General features: G+C 37.2%; 2 protein-coding genes across 7 annotated transcripts in view; both read right to left on the bottom strand.

The window, feature by feature from the left end:
• LOC138012805 (ATP synthase subunit C lysine N-methyltransferase-like) overlaps positions 1-9,814 on the bottom strand; it is a 33,192-nt gene extending 23,378 nt beyond the window's left edge. For all 6 annotated transcript variants that reach the window (XM_068859697.1, XM_068859696.1, XM_068859695.1 and 3 more), the window contains exons 1-3: positions 9,124-9,814; positions 5,851-5,901; positions 220-349 (exon numbers count right to left, since the gene is read on the bottom strand). In XM_068859697.1, coding sequence (XP_068715798.1) covers positions 284-349; positions 5,851-5,901; positions 9,124-9,399 — 393 coding nt within the window. In that variant the 5' untranslated portion in view covers positions 9,400-9,814 and the 3' untranslated portion in view covers positions 220-283. The remainder of the gene's footprint in view (positions 1-219; positions 350-5,850; positions 5,902-9,123) is intronic.
• Positions 9,815-11,813: 1,999 nt separating this feature from the next.
• On the bottom strand, positions 11,814-15,083 carry LOC137968207 (nucleotide-binding oligomerization domain-containing protein 1-like). Its single transcript, XM_068814830.1, has one exon. The coding sequence runs from the start codon at positions 15,081-15,083 to the stop codon at positions 11,814-11,816; it is 3,270 nt and encodes a 1,089-aa protein (XP_068670931.1).
• Between the last annotated feature and the right edge of the window lie 2,149 nt (positions 15,084-17,232).

Here is a 17,232-nt window from a genome sequence, read left to right as displayed (position 1 = left end):
AGACTAAACTGATTGGAGATGACAACTTTGAAAAAAAGAATTTGTCACAATGACTTGCAAAATCCCATTACCTGGACAACTGAAAAAATGGTAATACTCTACCTCTACATGCATAACTTCAGTTCTTGCAAAATCCTTCTCATCAAAAGACACGCTTGTGGCAACTTGACAACTTAATATACTAATTTTACAAGCCAAAATATTGTAAGTTACACTCACCAGTTGGACTTTTTTTATCCTTGAGTAGTTTGTCGAATGTGTATAGGATCTGGTAAGTTCTTTGTTACTCACTTATGCCTAGGATTGACCCAGATGCACACCCAATTTTGACATCCAACACCTTCATACTCTAAAATGCAAATCATAAAGCCCTGAAAATTAGATGCCATGCACTCAGCTTCTACCATTGGCTTTTAAACCCTTTTCTTAATGCAGGGTTTTCAATAACTTTTCAAGCATATGCTTTGGGGCTAATCAAGGTAAGAAGCTGTCACTCTTGTCTTTTTAATACAAAAGTTTGTCAATGAGTGAAAATCTGACAAACAGACTGCGATATACCGTCAATGACCGGCTTCCAAGGAAACTCCAGCTTAATGAATATATTTTGTTGTGCAATGGTTAAGGAGTAAATAGTTATCATGATCTAATGATTATGATTGAAGTTACAAGGCATAACAGGACACACACACTTTTCTGCGCAGTACTTCTGTTTTAGTTTTCAGTTGCCGTTGACATTGTAATAAAATGTTAATTGAACTGATGCATACTTCAATTAATATTTAGCCAATACCAAATGAGTAGGAGATCTGTAAAAACTGGGCATTTACAGTCACTGTGGCAAAATCTGAAAAGCCTCTTTCTGAAGAGCCTCTCTGGGATATTACTTGACCAGTCAAGTATGTACGTCCCAATCTGTAGCATCAGAACCCCTATCTAGTTGTTATTCTCATGAAGCATGTACTCACAGCTTTGCTGCTAGTCAGCCAAGTCTTGACAACATTACCCACAACAAGAGCCCACAATCCGGAGTATACAACTCCCATGCTAGAACTATGTCACCAGTATTTAAAGGACACCAGACCATTTTTAGATGAGCTTTTTAGTACCTTTCATATCTCAGAAGATTGGCTGGAAAGATATCCCAGGTGAAAATCTTATTAAGATCTTAGTAAGATTCTTAATAAGATTCTTACTAAGATCTTATCTTACTTCTTATTTAAGATTCTTACAAGATTCTTACAAGAATCTTACAAGATTCTTACAAGATTCTTACGAGATCTTACAAGATCTTACCAAGAACTTACCAAGATCTTTCAAAGATCTTACAAAGATCTTACCAAGGTCTTACCAGATCTTACCAAGATCTTACCAAGATCTTACAAGATCTCACTAAGATTCTTGTAAGATCTTACCAGATCTTACCAAGTTTCTTGTAAGATCTTACAAGATCTTACCAATATTTTTGTAAGATCTTACAGGATCTTACCACGATTCTTGTAAGATCTTACAAGACCTTACCAAGATTCTCACAAGATCTTAATATGAGATCTTATCAAGATGTTTCTCATATTCTGCTAAAAAACATTACCAAAATAGAAAGAGTAGACAAAACTTTAGAATAACATTTTATTAAAACAGAAATCCTATTTTTATTACAAAGCAATGAACTATTTATACAACTTTGAAACTGAAAACAAGGACACTACATTGTTTCCGAGTAAAATTAAAGCATGATGCACCTCTTGGCAACATAATAATGGTATTTCAAATTTTGATTAATGGAAAAAAATTACCACTTATGTTACTAAAAAATATGAAGGTAAGATAAAATATTATTTGAAAGAGACTACTTCAAATGTATAATTCAAAAAGCTGCAACATATTATTGTTACCCTTGTAGAACCAGACACTACGTGTAATCTAGTATGTAAATCCTATGTAACAACCATACACGTATGTAAATGGCAGTGCTGGAAATAATTTTTCTTTATTCAGTGGACATATGTCCTTTCAAATCTTCCTTTTGGTCGGACATCTGACAAATTGGACCGGAAATAATTTATTGACTGACAACACCTTGAAGAAGACTCAAGATGTGCTGGTGACACGTTCGGTCATCGTGTCCGATCATAATGTGAAATTGGCCGGACATTTTCAAAATTTGGTCGGACAATGTCCGATGACCGACTGTTATTTCCAGCACTGAAATGGTATGTTATGATACACATATGTAACTTCGATATAGAGGCCTTATTCAAAACCTATGTTATACATATGCCTCATCTGTATATTTTGAAAGGAAATGCTATGTTTTAGCTAGTCAAATGGAACCTTTAAATAGCATATGTAAACACTATGTTATGGGACCGTTTTTTGTGTCCAAAAATAAAAATAGTTTCAACATAGTTTCTACATAGATTCGAAACAGAAAATACACAACACATGATAGTGTATACATAGTTACATACAACACTTACATAGTGATAACATAGGGTGTAAATAGGCTACAAATAGCCTCTACATAGCAGTAAAAAACTGGAAATAGGACAAACATTAAAGTTACTGTTTCATACAATGTAGCATTTACATTATAGTGTAAATAGAATCTACCTACTAACTGAAATTGAGGGCCCATAGCAAAAATTGCATGTACATAGCACTTACATAGAAATACTATAGGATGTAAATAGGCTTTGACTAGCCTCTAAACATTTATGGAATAGTATTGTAATAGGAATTACATATCTCATGCCTAATGCTTGCATTTGAACAAGGTCAGAAAAATCAAGAAAAATAGCTTGAACTCACTGAGAAAGAGAAGTACTAGTGCACACATGGAACACAAGAAACATTTAGGTTATCATATCCTGCTCCTGTAAAATAATATTCCAGCAAATCAGAAATGTGCTGGAAACTACAAAAAATCCATTGTATTCAAGCTATTAACAGTTATTAGCATAGCTCACAGACAAAAAAAATAGACTACAGATTTCAAAGCAGTTACATTTTTTAATTGCATGAACCTAAACATTTAACTCATGCCAAAATCTTTGGATTGGGTTCTTGTTTTAGATTTAAAAACAAAAAAAGCTTTAAAACATTTCAGATAAACCACAGAACTATAACAAGTCTGCATGTGAGATCCCCAAATACATCAAACCATAACTGGTTGAGGAGGCAGAATTGGCTGCTAAGCATTTTTGTCTGCTGTGAAGGACCTTTCCCTGCTGTCCCATCAAATAAATTTTTTCAGATGTGTCTCTTTATACTCTTTCATGGCAACTAAAAAAAATACAGTACATATACTTCATCACTGATCATTACAATTAAAGTGTATGAAGAGTAGACTCATAAATTTGGGTCTCTACTTACAAACGTCCATAATATCTTTCTTAGGCATTTTCTGCATTGATTACAATAGTTAAAGTGACAGAAATTAGCATTTTTACGAGAAGGAATCAGTTGTCAATCGTACACATGTAACTTGCCGTATGAGAACTCTTTTTCGAAATCATTTGCTTCACCATTTGATCTAACTTCATTATTCTTGTTAAAGCTTTACCAATTTTTACAGGGCTATAGCATTTGAGCCAAATTGACTCTCCTTGCTTCACAAATTGACTCGAAGGTGCGAAAATGTGAATTCTTCGTGCATGTAAATGGTTCCTCATTTTGAAGACAATAAGCCATCAAATCAAATGTAATTCGCTTAAAGTTAATGCTTACCTCTTTACTTGAGTTTTTGTAAGCATTTCCTTGCCTGGATCAGCATTTAAAGAGTAAAACTGACAAAAAATCGTCACCACAAAAGCGTGTCAGATCGTAGGTACAATCGTTTTGAATAAAACCGCCCGAAACCGCCCCAAATCTGGAAGAGCTGGACTGGTTACCGCTGACTGCTGACCAAAACGAAAAGGACTCACTAGTTTCCAGTCCTGTCTCTCACGTGTTATCCAAGATGGCGGAGGATGACAATCTTTCTACGGATTCATTTTAAATGAGAAAGATTCGAAAGATACTGGAGTTCATTGAAAGGATTAAGTGCTGACTTAGAGTGTGTAATTTTCAAGAGTAATACATCATGTTCCTTTTGGAATAAGGCCGATTATTAGACTCAGACAGCATCAAACAAGGTAATCCGTTGATTTGTATTTCTCACAATCTATTGAATATATCGGAATAAAAGCTTTCTTTTTCATTTCTCCGTGTACAGAGTGATTTTTTGGGGGTATCCTGCATGAACCCTTTCATTACAAGAAGCTGTCCAAGTTTCAGAACATTCTTGATTCTCCATTTAATGTTCAGCCCAACTCAGATCACCTGGTTTCCTACAGGATGACCAAAGATCATGTCATCTTCCATAGCACAATGTATCCAAGAAAGGGAAATTCATGTAGCTACCTCGTGGGCTTCAATTCAAATGGGATGACTGTATATGGAAGAGTAGTTTGTTACATTGTACGTGAAAATGTGGCATATGCATTACTTGAGGAACACAAGAAAACTGGCAGAAATTGTCTGCCAAGATCTACCTTTACCTCAAGATCCAACTTTAAAGGATATTGTGGAGACAAATTTAATAGGTGAACATTACCTTGAAGTTGAAGAAGATGGTGAACTATTAGTTGTCAGTTGTCATCAAATTGTAAATAGATGTCTTTTTGTCAAAACAAGGGAAGCTAGAGGTTTCATAACAGTGCTCCATATGATCATGATTAGACTTCAAAACTGATTAAACTGCCTTGGTGTGTAAGTTAAATAACTATAGCAATGTTAATCAATTTCTCTTAGCAGCCCACTGAAGGAATTTAATAAGCTAAGAATACGGGTTGGTACGTTTCGCTGACCCCCAGTTAATGGACTACCCTAATGGACTACCCTAAAAATGCTATTCAAAGGAGTACTGTTGATCTATGTGTAAGCAGCATCTCAAATAGTGCTTACTTAAGCCTCAACACCCATTTTAAATTAAACAGCATTGTTCAACAGTATTTAAGTCTAAGCACCCATTTTAAAAGGTTAGCTTACATGAAGTAATCTGCCATCACAACAATAATCATGCTCAAATAAATAGCCTTAAGACTCAAATAAAGTTATTGTTATTATTAGTATTACTATTTACCTATAAGATTGAAATATCATTGAATGCTAACGTTTTTGACAAGATCTTGTAAGATTGTCTTAACATTGTTTTTAATAGATGTTAGAGTGTTGATACCTAATAAATTTTCTGAGATCTTGTAATTTGTTTGTATCAATAGAATGCTGCAACCTGACTTTTGATGGCAAAATCTTGTACGATTTCTTTAAGATCTTACAAGATTTTATCAAGATCTTTTAAGATCTTAAAATGCTATGCACTGACTAAATTTGACAAGATCTTGTAAGATCTATTTTAAGATCTTACAAGATTTTTATTAAGATCTTTTAAGGTCTTGGCAAGTTGGATACTGATTTTTTTTCTGATAAGATCTTCTAAGATTCTCTTAAGATCTTACAAAATATTTTGTAAGATCTTAGAATGTTGAATATTGATTTTCTTGGATGAGATCTTGTAAGATCCTCTCAAGATCTTACAAGATTTTTATTAAGATTTTTTAAGATCTGAAGAGTTAAACAAGATCTTGTAAGATCTTACAAGATCTTAATAAGATTTCCACCTGGGGTTTTTTCGCTGAGATTTCAATCTTCACGTAAACAGCTGATCAGGACTGTAAAAATGCTAAAACAAATGAATCAAAATTGTATTCTCCTGGTTACTGTGGACTTCTCTCCATACTGGGCGAGGTAAGGCCGGCAAAAACCTCTCGTAAACATGATGTCTAAAGTAATATCTTAAAAGTTTCTTACTATCTCAGCAACTCCAAATATCACAACAATGTCCAAGTTGGAGAGTTTAACCTGTAAGTAAAAGAACAGGATCATTGAGAATCATATCCTCTTGGGATGTACCAAAGAAATACCACTGACTTGTTGGCTCAAGAATAAATTATTGAAAGAGAATCACACTACCCCTTAACATACCAAGCCTCATCAAAACAAACGAAAACCATCCTCCCTTTGTAATTTAAATGTGCAATTGCTTGGACAAATAAAGATGAAATAAAGATGTAAAAGTTAAGCTGACGTGTCACGCGTGAGTTGAATCGTTTGAAATTTGAACTGCATGCGTGCCAGTTTTGAACTTTGTCCTTGAGATTCTGAATTCCCATGGATATTTTCCTTGATATATCAAAAATTCCTAGTTATGAACTTTCCCTTCTTTATAAAATAAACGGTGATTGAAAAGTGAAAACTATTTCAAACATTTGATGAATTGTTCAGTTATTGTGCATTTTTCATACAGCAACTTTCAGAAAAATCTCCCATATTCCATTCAAGTCTCAGAAGCTCCAAAGATTATTTCAGTCTTGTGGATACTGGTCTCGTCCAAAAGAACTTAATAACAGAACAAGTTACAGAACACACAAAGCCAATCCTCTTTTCACTGCGAAGATGACACTATGTGTATTATTTTCATTACTACTTTTTATTTATTCCAAATGGTCTGGATAGCACAAGTGTCACTAATATTTTTAAAAATACAACCACACTTTTGAGTTTAAGGAACATGTTTCGATGTTTCGATGTTTCAAACATCATCTTCAGCCATAATGATTGTAACATTCAGCCTTCTCAAAACCGGCCGGTCAACGGCTCAATGAGCCACCTCCTCAGAAAGTTTGACCGTCTCCTTCCAGTCAGAAATGTCTTATTTTGATTACGACAGGTGAGACAGAAAAAAAAACAGACAACACAATTTTAGCCGTAGAGTAAAGTCACTGGAGGAGATATAGAGGCTTGAATTTAAAAATGCTTGTTTAACATTCAAATTCGCTTCCGCAATATTTTTTTTGCGTGGTGCACGGAAATGTTTATTTAACTAACATTCCAGTATTTCTTATCAGACACCATGCAAGTGTCAATTCCATGTGTGAAATTTTGTCACTTTAGATCCCCCAGATTTCACTAAATTGCATCTGTGAGTGTCTAAATTTCAAAAATTTCCTACGGGAACATGCCTAGCTTGCACATTTTGGGCACTCGCTTGGTGGTCACCCCAAAACGCAGACTGTGAACTGTGCAGACCGTGCAGACCAGGGGGAAAATATGGCGTTACCCTCACTATTATTGACAGCTAACCCTAAACAGGCTACCCTGAATGTTATTTAGGCCTAATTCAGGCTAATCGAATTTTCATTTTACAGACGGTCTGCATAGTCTGCAGTCTGCATTTTTTAGTGGCCCCTCGCTTGGGTGCCTTTGGCACCAAAACCGTCTCCACTTTCCTTATAACCTGCTCCCCAAAAACATTTTGAGGAGGCTGAACATTGAAATTTTTACAAGATAATTCGTATATACATGTAATTAATATATAACTATCAATACAATGATTCTTTGTAGATTAAATGTTCGTTACAAGTTGAAGTACATGTAGATAAAATTCAAATGAACCAACAATATTACAGATGATACAACTGACATAACGGTAAAAGTTTAAAAGTGTAATGCTAAACTGACATGATCAACTTGTTTGTTGAGTTCGGGTTTCAAGCGCTCAATATGGAAGCTCTCCTTGATTTTGAGCTGATAAAAAGAAGAAGCATTATCAATAATTTTGAAGCAAGAAACATCACCTGACAATTTTTAGAAAGTTAAGATGCTTGAAAATACATTGTAACAAAGCCACAATTAACATTCGGCTATAGGCACGCTCTTAAGTTTTTTTTATGCTCATCTGTTGTCCTGCAAACTTTGTTTTCGCCCTGACTTTGGCACTGCTGGAATGCAAAAAATCATTGGCACTGAAAGACCTGCTTCGCCCGCTATTATGAATAACTATTATTGTCTCATAGGGTTATTTACAAAATTTAAGGTTATGATGCAGGACCTTAGTTTACTGGCCTAATAAAAAATCTTACAAAATCAGACCATTTGTATTTGTGAAAGCAAAGGCAACAGATTATGTCTGAGATATTCTTTACGCTCAGTTTTTGTGCAGTCAGGAAACACGAACTCCCGCTCAGCAGATTTGGCACAAGAAATGTGACATTAAAATGTGTTGCATAAGTGCTTCATTATTTTAACAACTACATTGCTGAGTGATGGTTAAATATAGGAACTTCCGCTATAGCCAGCCAGCCAGTTTCTAGATGAAGACCACTAATTACTAATGATAAAATGATCATTGATAGTTTTGCAGTCATTTCGTGACCAAATCATGAGAAATTCAAGTAAAAAGGCCCATTTCATCATCATCATTATACTTTTATTCATTGGTGAGTAGGCTCTTCGCATGACCGTGTCACATGACCTTGTCAATTATAAAAAAAAAATGGTCGTGGTACAAAGCACATGCCAAAAATGGAAAGAGCATGATTCAGGCCATTGACGTCAAAGTGCGTGATTTTAGAGCGGTTTAAACTTTGAAAATTGTAAATCAATTGAGTGCTGGAGGCAAAGTTTGCCATCCAGCAGCTGTTTTCCATATAAATCTCCCTTAAGCTTAAGTTTTTAAGCATTAAAATCAATGTGAAATCTCTCGCCTAAATGTCAGCACTTGGCCTCAAAATTGACATTCTCACTAATTTCATCACGTTTCTTCTATTTCTGGCGTCTGGCATCTTTTCTGCAATTTTTTCTTTCCGGATACGCCTTCTGTTCACACATATCTGGTGAACTTGCTGGCAAATCTGGAAGTTTTTGAATACACTCTCCAGAATGGAAATTTTTTAATCCGCTGTGAATCCAACTGTGTGGACGCTAAATTTATCCAGAATTTTTTAATTCGGATGATGTAACAAGATCGAGCCCAGTTCCTTTCTCAAGATTACTGTCGCCTTGAGGAGTCCTGAGTCCAGATAGGCGTGGACAGGAAAATTTGATTTGAATTCGCTAGGTGTGGATGGGAATATTTTTTAATCCGGAAAATAAAAGTTGCAGATTCAAAAATATCAGGATAAGTGTGGACACTCACTGGGTTCACACAAGGGTCACCGTTCTCACGTGACACGATCACGCAAAGGGCCTATTATTACCCCTTCAACGTATGGAATGATAAACGAGTTTTAAACTAAAACTTGCCACTCTCCCATGGCCACTGCCCAAATCCACCATCGTCGATCGTTGCCTTTTAGAGGTTTTTGCCGGTTTTGTAATATTAGCAACTTGTCTCTCTGTCGCTGGCACATAAGAAAGGAAAATTTTTCTCAGAGCTTGCGTGACAAACGGTACATTGACAAGAACAATTCCAAGTGCTGTGCCTCCTGTGATTCCAACAACTACTTTGCCAAATTTGCTTGATTTCTTGGGGATCTTGTTGTCTTCTTGGAGCTCTATAAGATGGCTTTCGGAGTCCATTCCTCTAAAGAACACAGGACTGTTCAATTTGCACAATTAAGGGGAAAATAAACGTAGCCAGAGCGTAACATAAAGAGGACTCCAAAGTATCGAAAAGAAACACGAAAAAGGAACGTTTTTGCTCTTTTGTGGAAAGTTCCCATTCCATTTAAGCCGCGATAACCTTTCTCAAGAATTCGCTTGTTGATTCTTCTGCAACTCAACTGCGATGGTGGGTCAGTGGCTTCTTCTGACTCGTGTAAGGGTGGGGAAGGGATTTGTGTTCGCGAATGATTTTTGCGTGAAGAACATAAGGTCATAAAAATCCGAAGTAGATTGCAGAATCCGGCCGAAAACAAAACCGAAGATTAAAAAAAACCCACGAGATTCCTGCGTTTTCCGCTGTAAAGTCACAACTTTGCCTAACGTGGGTGGCGTAATAGTGTTACAACACAGCCTCGCTTGCATGATAAGAAGTATTGTCGAGGGAGGAAGTGAACCGGTGTAAACCAGAGCTGGTATTGTTGAAAGTTCACGCTCCTTCGCGTTATTGGGCTGTATTCAAGTTAATCATCGGGTGAAAATAGCAAAAGCAATAAATTACTAAAGGTGGAGTTTCTTTCCGGTTTTTAGAATTTTTAAATGAACAATTTTCAGGGGAGTAGGACTTAAAACACAGGGCAGTGATCACCAAGAATGGGGAGCATAGCGTGACAGGACAAAGTCAATTCATGCAAACACACAAAACTTCATCTCAAAAGTTTAATTAAACCAGAACTACTTTTACAAATGTTACAAACTATTACTTACAAACAATTTCAAGCATGCATTATGAGAAATCTTCCGTTACATATTGATAATAGAGTTTTACAATGCAATTAAAAAACCAAAGTTGAAATATTATTTACAAACTGTCGAAATATTTTGTGCTCTACCCCGAAGGGTCTTTTTTTTTTGGATCTACTTTTTTTACTACCTATAACACTACGTTGTAGTGTGGTTACTAGTATTTAAAATTTTTCATTAACTAAAAAAATATGAAAGTTGTGAAAGTTAGGATCCAAATTTCACCTCAACTTTCCTGATTGGTTCATTTCATTCAAGAATTGGACCTCTTAGAAAACAAGACATTTTCTTTATCTTTTTTGTGATTGGTTAATTGAACAACAAAACTTCTTTTTGATTGGTTCATTTGGATCCGTAGATGACATCAGCAAAGTAGTTGAATATCAACTCAGCATTTTTTTGTTTTCCACCAAAGCCAATAGATCGTTTTCACTGTCACGCAATAAAAAAAATAAATCAAAAACTATCCAGAGCAAAACGCTAAGAAATTGTTATCTTATAGAAGATAAAGAAATAAGACACTTGTCCAAGTTTTAGGCCTCTGCGTTTCCCCAAACTTCAGATATTCGTCGAAATGTTTCGCAGAAATTTACAGAGCCCAGTATGAAAACGCCATATTGGTGTACCTCAGTGGTACACCAATATGGCGGCCGGAAAATAGTGTAAACATCTGGAACTGACTTTGGCTATCTAGGCGACTGATTATCACTACTGAAAAAACAAGCATTTACATAAGCACTTTTCCTAATGCTCTAACTTCTAAAAGGGCTCAAAATCATGAGATAAGTATATATTTTTCAACAAACTTGATCGTAGCTTTGTGTCACGCACCTACATAATCCGGAAATTCAAAATGCTCTGGTTTCCAAACGAAGCACGCTATTGAGCTGTGAAATTGTCAACAGATATAGATATGCCGCTTCTTATGCCTGATGAGGATAAAAAGTTTGGTGGATCTTTAGTTTTAGATTTTGGAAGGTGATGACGTCACGTGAAAACGATCTATATTTACAAGAAAAATATACTCGATTGGCGCCTTTGAAACACGATCCTGTGCTATCAGTTTACAATGGACTTAAAAGACGTACAACTAAAAGAATGGAACTAAAGAAATTATCAGTACAAATTCAAGTCACTTAAGCATTGAATAATCAAAGGTTCATTGGGAAGAAGTGCAAGGAGCTGAGCTTTGAAATGTTTTACACAGAGACCATGGACACTTCAAAAAAGTTGTTTGCTTTACGAAATAGTTGGACATTTTGTCTTTCGAAAGCTATTTTTGGTAAGCTGGATTTTAAATGAAATCGCTTGTATGTCACAGTGTAATAAACTAAATTTACTGTCAAATTTGTTTGACTTTGTTGCTCTTGTATTGTTCATTCATCTGTTATGTTTGAACCTATAATAATTTTGTTATTTAAAAAGGCTTTCACGAATCCATGGTCCCTTTATATTCAAAGGGTTGAAATATTTAAACCTTCAGTTTTTCTCGTACTGATTTAGTAACCGTCCTAACTTCAAACTTTCAATTTCGTAAGCTAAAAAACGTCGAAATGAAACGACTGCGTGTTTTTAGGGTTTAAGTTTATTCAAACAAAAACTTTGCAATTAATATGCTCCACTGATTTACAGAAGGCGGCTTTATTAGTTATATTGTTACAATCGAGGTTTAACCAGTTTAGTTTGCAATTACTGTGCTTTAGTGCTGCTGATAAATACTCGGCTCCTTCATCAGTTAACTTGTTAAATCCGAGGTTTAAGCTGTTTAGTTTGCAATTACTGTGCTTTAGTGCTGCTGATAAATACTCGGCTCCTTCATCAGTTAACTTGTTAAATCCGAGGTTTAAGCTGTTTAGTTTGCAGTTACTGTGCTTTAGTGCTGCTGATAAATGCTCGGCTGCTTTATCAGTTAACTTGTTATCCATGAGGCTTAAGCTGTTTAGTTTGCAATTACTGTGCTTTAGTGCCGCTGATAAATGCTCGGCTGCTTTATCAGTTAACTTGTTATCCATGAGGCTTAAGCTGTTTAGTTTGCAATTACTGTGCTTTAGTGCTGCTGATAAATGCTCGGCTGCTTTATCAGTTAACTTGTTATCCATGAGGCGTAAGCTGTTTAGTTTGCAATTACTGTGCTTTAGTGCTGCTGATAAATGCTCGGCTCCTTCATCAGTTAACTGGTTATAACTGAGGTATAAGCTGTTTAGTTTGCATCCAGTATTGACAAGAAACTTTTGCACTTCTTTTGCACCCAATGAACTAAGATTATTCGCCGCCAAATCCATACTCAAAACTCCCGAAGCATTTCCTAAGAAATGCGAGACAGCAGCAAAGTCAACAGGCGCGAGTGAACAGTAACTAAAATCTACGGCGTTAAAGCCAATTTGCTTAATTTTGTTTTGTAACACTGCCTGCTGTTTTTCATCATCAATCTCGTACAAACAATTACATAAGTTCAGTGCTAGCTGTCTGTCTTTTTCAGCTGGCCAAGAGATCAGCGTTGTTTCCTTCTCAGTCGATATAGGAAGCAGTTTGATAAAAATGTCGCTGTTTGAGCTCTCTGTTTCTGGATCAGGCTCGAGTAATCCAGCCACAAACTGCAGCACCATTTGCCATGCACCATCGTTAATGTGTTCTGACACAAAGTTTTCGAGTTCCCTTTTACTCAAGGACTCCACAACATTTTTTGCAGCGAAGAATTCTTGCAGTGTCAAATGTGTAAAGCAATATTGGGCTTTCGGCGGCTCATTAAAACGGGATTTGGCGTCTGGCAATCTGTGAAGAAGTCCACAATCTTCCAAACCACTGACGTCGCTTGACTCAAACAGCAATCTTCCTTGTTTTAATCCCTCAAAAGCAATTTCTCCCAGTCTCTTGAAAATTTCTTTGTGATCATTTGGGAGCTTGTTAAAGGGCAAGTACATGTAATCTTTGAGATTACCTTGAGCGTTGCTTGGCCGATTGTGTTTAAAAAAGAAAATCTTTACAACCATCGCGTAAATATCAGTCATTCTTGTCGGCAGGGTTTGTGCAGTATCAGTGAGACTGAAAATTTCCATAAGACAAGAACAAATAAGAAAACAGTTCACTGGGATGTAGCACAATGAAAACAGGTTCATGTTCGACTTAATGTGTCCCCAAAGTTTGTCCTTTGCGTCGAAAACTCCTTGTGTAAACTTTTCGACATAGTCTTCAACCTTTTCGGACGTAAATCCCAGGATTTCGACTGTTCTATCAAAGTTCACATCTTCAACACAGGTCACTGCCGTTGGTCTTGTTGTTGTGACTATGTTTAGACCACGAAGAAGTTGTCCTCCCGCTAGTTTGTTAAACAAAGCAGAAACAGGCATCTTCTCCTCCAAGCCATTTTTGTAACATGTGTGGTCTTTTCCAGCGATATCCTCTTTCGCAGAATATTCATCGACTCCGTCAAAAATAAAAAGAACTCGGCTTGGGTATGTAATAACAAAATTCCACATAGAATCATACAACTGCTCAACTGTTTCTCCTTTAGTCAACAGTTCACGGAGATTAAGCAATAGATTGCTTGTAAAGCGCCTGAATTTCAGGAGGAACACAACAACAATGTGTTTTTTGTGATCTTGATCTCCATTAAAGGCTTCACCAGATGCCCACATTCGAAGGATTTTAGTGCTTAGCAATGTCTTTCCTATGCCAGGACGTCCAACAACAAGGACATTCTTGTGTTGTTTGTCAATGAGATCGTCTGGCGTGGCGTACAGACAGTCCTTAGAATTGGGCGGGTATTGTTTGAGCTGCTCGCTTCTGTTTTGCGCAAAGACATGAAAAGCTCTGCCTTCATGGATTGCCACATTGACATAAATTTGATCAGTTTTTAGATTATTGGGTTTTGGGCCTTCGCCTGGCTTCCGTCGAAAAGGTTGCTTCAAGTCATGGAGTTGCTCCGTGGAATTTAAGCAATCATCCTTCATTTTTTTAATGGCTTCTGTCAGTACAAGTTGCTCTCGAGCGAGTTCTTCCGCTTCACCCGTATTCAGTGATGAAGGAGCATTTTGGACAGTGACGGCTTCCTGCACTGCAGGTTGACAACCACTTTCTACCTCAGTTAACGGTATTTCTCCTGGAGGTGTTTCCTGTTGTTGATCCGAGTTCGATCTCAAATGATCAGCATAAAACTGTCGATTGTCCATAAAAGTTCTTCCTTTCTTAGCTCGTGATAAGATCCAGACAATCTCCACTAAAGCAAAAAATGCGAAAATGCCGTTAACGACTGTCACAGCATTGATCCAGAAGGTCTTATTCGCTGCTCTCTGACTGAAACATTTGTAAAGTGTTGATTGTGTCTGGTTCGTAGATAGATCCCCCGAATCATTACCTTTTTCAACACGACAGGTAAAATCTGTGGGAAAGTGCCCGGGATAAAATAGGTCGGTTTCCAGGAAGACAATGAAAATGATTCCCAGAGCAAATTTTGCGGCAAGTTGAGATAAATACGAGACGAAAAGCCGACGCCTTCGGCTTGGATTCCTCCGCTCTCCTTCGGCATCTTGGTGACCGCCCTCGAGTCTATTAACTGTTGACTCGTACTGCGAGTATACGAGGGAAACAATGGAAATCGCGGAGAAATTAACAATGATGAAGGCGTAGGGAGGAATGCCGAGTTTGTTGATTTTCTTTTGGTACTGGTCGAAGCACTTTCTTCGGATGAAATCCTTGTCGCTGCCGGTTTTCACAACGCAGCCAAAGTCGAACCTGGGTTCACTGATTTCCAACTCTGAAAATATCCCAGTCGCTGCCAAACCAACAAAAATCCAAAGTAAGACTGCTACAAAACTAAGGCTGTTAAAAGTCTTGGGAGTTAAAGCCTCTCTTAAATCCATTTCGATCGTGTTTGATCGTTTCGAGTTTGCTTCTCATCTGGGTGTGGTGTAGAAGTGGCGTCGTTATAAGGCCAAGATTGACAGCAAAGGATTTAATTAATCTTTCTAAATAAGGCATGGCTTGCCACTCAGTCACTTCATAACAGATGTCCAATGACCCGCACTGACCTCACTGGGAGCTAAAAACAAAACTAGTTGCCAAGGCGTCAGTCATGAAAGATCTTTGGAACAAAATCAGTAGTGGGTTATTTTGAAAGTGAAAACAACTAATACTAGTATTAATCAAAGATTTGGAGTGCGTTCTCCGCCTGTGATAATAGTTGTCTGTTGCTGATATCATTACTGTGAACGGCGGAGGTGTTACAGACATATAACATACTGACAAAGTCCACTATTGTTCTGTGGATTTTGATTTCCTTGCTTTATTTAATGCGATTCGATATGACCTTTGATGACACGTTGCGTGACGGCTCCAGTTTCGGTAAACTAGTAAATTCATGTTATTAAACGTCACATTTTCACTTTTACTGGTAATGTTTCAGCATGAAGGCTGATTTCTAAAAAGAATACTTGTGTTACATCTAGTACTCCGGGTATTCTGAGCTGGAAGCACAAATATCAGCTAACATCTGTAACCTTTGCTCTCGCGTTTCCGGCCCGTTTATCCGTGGTTTATGTTAACAAACTCCCGGAAAAACTCCGTGCGACTGGCAATAATTATTATTTCCGCTGATGAATAAAATAAGTCAGCATTTACATTGCTCTTCCTTAGTTCTGGCTTACTCTTATAGGTCTTGGCTTCAGAGTACTCTTCCATCGATTCAATTTCGACCTTCGCTGAGTACAGACTAAACAATTTGTGGCCACTGGAACTATATATTAAAGTCAACAAATGTAATCAAAATATAGCCAATGAAATATGGCTGTTCCCACGCGTACGGTTAACATACCAAAGCCAAGGCGATTCGTTGCAGCTGGAGCATCTCGCGAAAACCAACTCGAAATCCTAACTCGAAAATCCAACTCGAAATCCTAACTCGGGAGTTAATTTGTCTCATAATAAAGCTGAACTACTATAATAAGACGCACGTCTTTAATTTCGTAAACAATTTGCGTGACGCTACGGACACAGACTCGCCGGCGCGTGCTTTATAAAAATAAAAACTATTCCTTCCAGAAAAATCATATAAATATTATCGGCGCATCTTACAAACTTCGAATGAAGATCCTGCTTTTTTTAACGGAGAGCACTTTACCGTTTGAATCAGCGAATTAAGCACGGTAGAACCGAAGATATGTTTTTTTTTTTCGTGTATGCCGTGACATTGCACAATGCTCTCTCGCCGGCAAGGGCCTTAGAAAAGCAAACTTTTCCCTCGCCATTTCACATCGCTGTAATCAAAATTCAAGGTGTAAAAATAAGAAATATTTTAGCTTGTATTTTAAAAATAATTTGTGTTAGCAATATTCATCATATTATAGGCTTGTTAGGTCCCTGGGTGTTTTTCGAAAATCGCTAAAGTACATCTACCATGAAAACTCAAAACACGTCGTCTTTCTCTGGTTACACGGAAAAATCCAGCGTATCGAGGCGTATTAATTAATCCTTTATACCACAAAGGTAATAAGCCGTTGGAGCAAGAAAATTCGGTCTTATTCTCAGATCAAGTGGGCGGTTGAAAAAGGCAAACAAAAAATCAGGTATGATCCTAAAATAGATTGGCGACGTGCTCATTCACAGGCGGTGAGCGGTGAAAGGAAAATGAAATGGAACGTCATCGCGGAATGTCATTACTTTTACTTGTAATTTATAAATGCAACCGACGAAGGGTTTAAATAAAGCTTGAACCTTCCAACACGTCCGACAAACAGCGAAGCACGAGGCAGAATGATAAAGCTTGAACCTTCCAACACGTCCAACAAACAACGAAGTACGAGGCAAAATGTTTTGCGCAACGAAATTGTGACGTCATTCAAAATGGCGCCGAAAAGTTGAACTATGGAACGAAAAAACACGGGTCAGCTTTCGCTTGTGTGCACAGGACACCTACACGATAACAGGCAACCCAGAAGATTAGGAAGCGTTCGGTCGAACGCAAAAATTGTTTTTTTAATGTATTGTATGTTTTAACAAAATGCACCCCCGCCC

This window comes from Montipora foliosa, chromosome 8 (assembly GCF_036669935.1).
Source record: "Montipora foliosa isolate CH-2021 chromosome 8, ASM3666993v2, whole genome shotgun sequence".
Classification (NCBI taxonomy): domain Eukaryota; kingdom Metazoa; phylum Cnidaria; class Anthozoa; order Scleractinia; family Acroporidae; genus Montipora; species Montipora foliosa.
Note: the sequence above shows the minus strand (reverse complement) of the source record. Positions and strands in the feature narration are given on the sequence as shown.

What these genes read in the sequence shown, in the direction of transcription:
- LOC137968207 (XM_068814830.1), bottom strand. Translation starts at nt 15,083, where the DNA reads ATGGATTTAAGAGAGGCTTTAACTCCCAAGACTTTTAACAGCCTTAGT.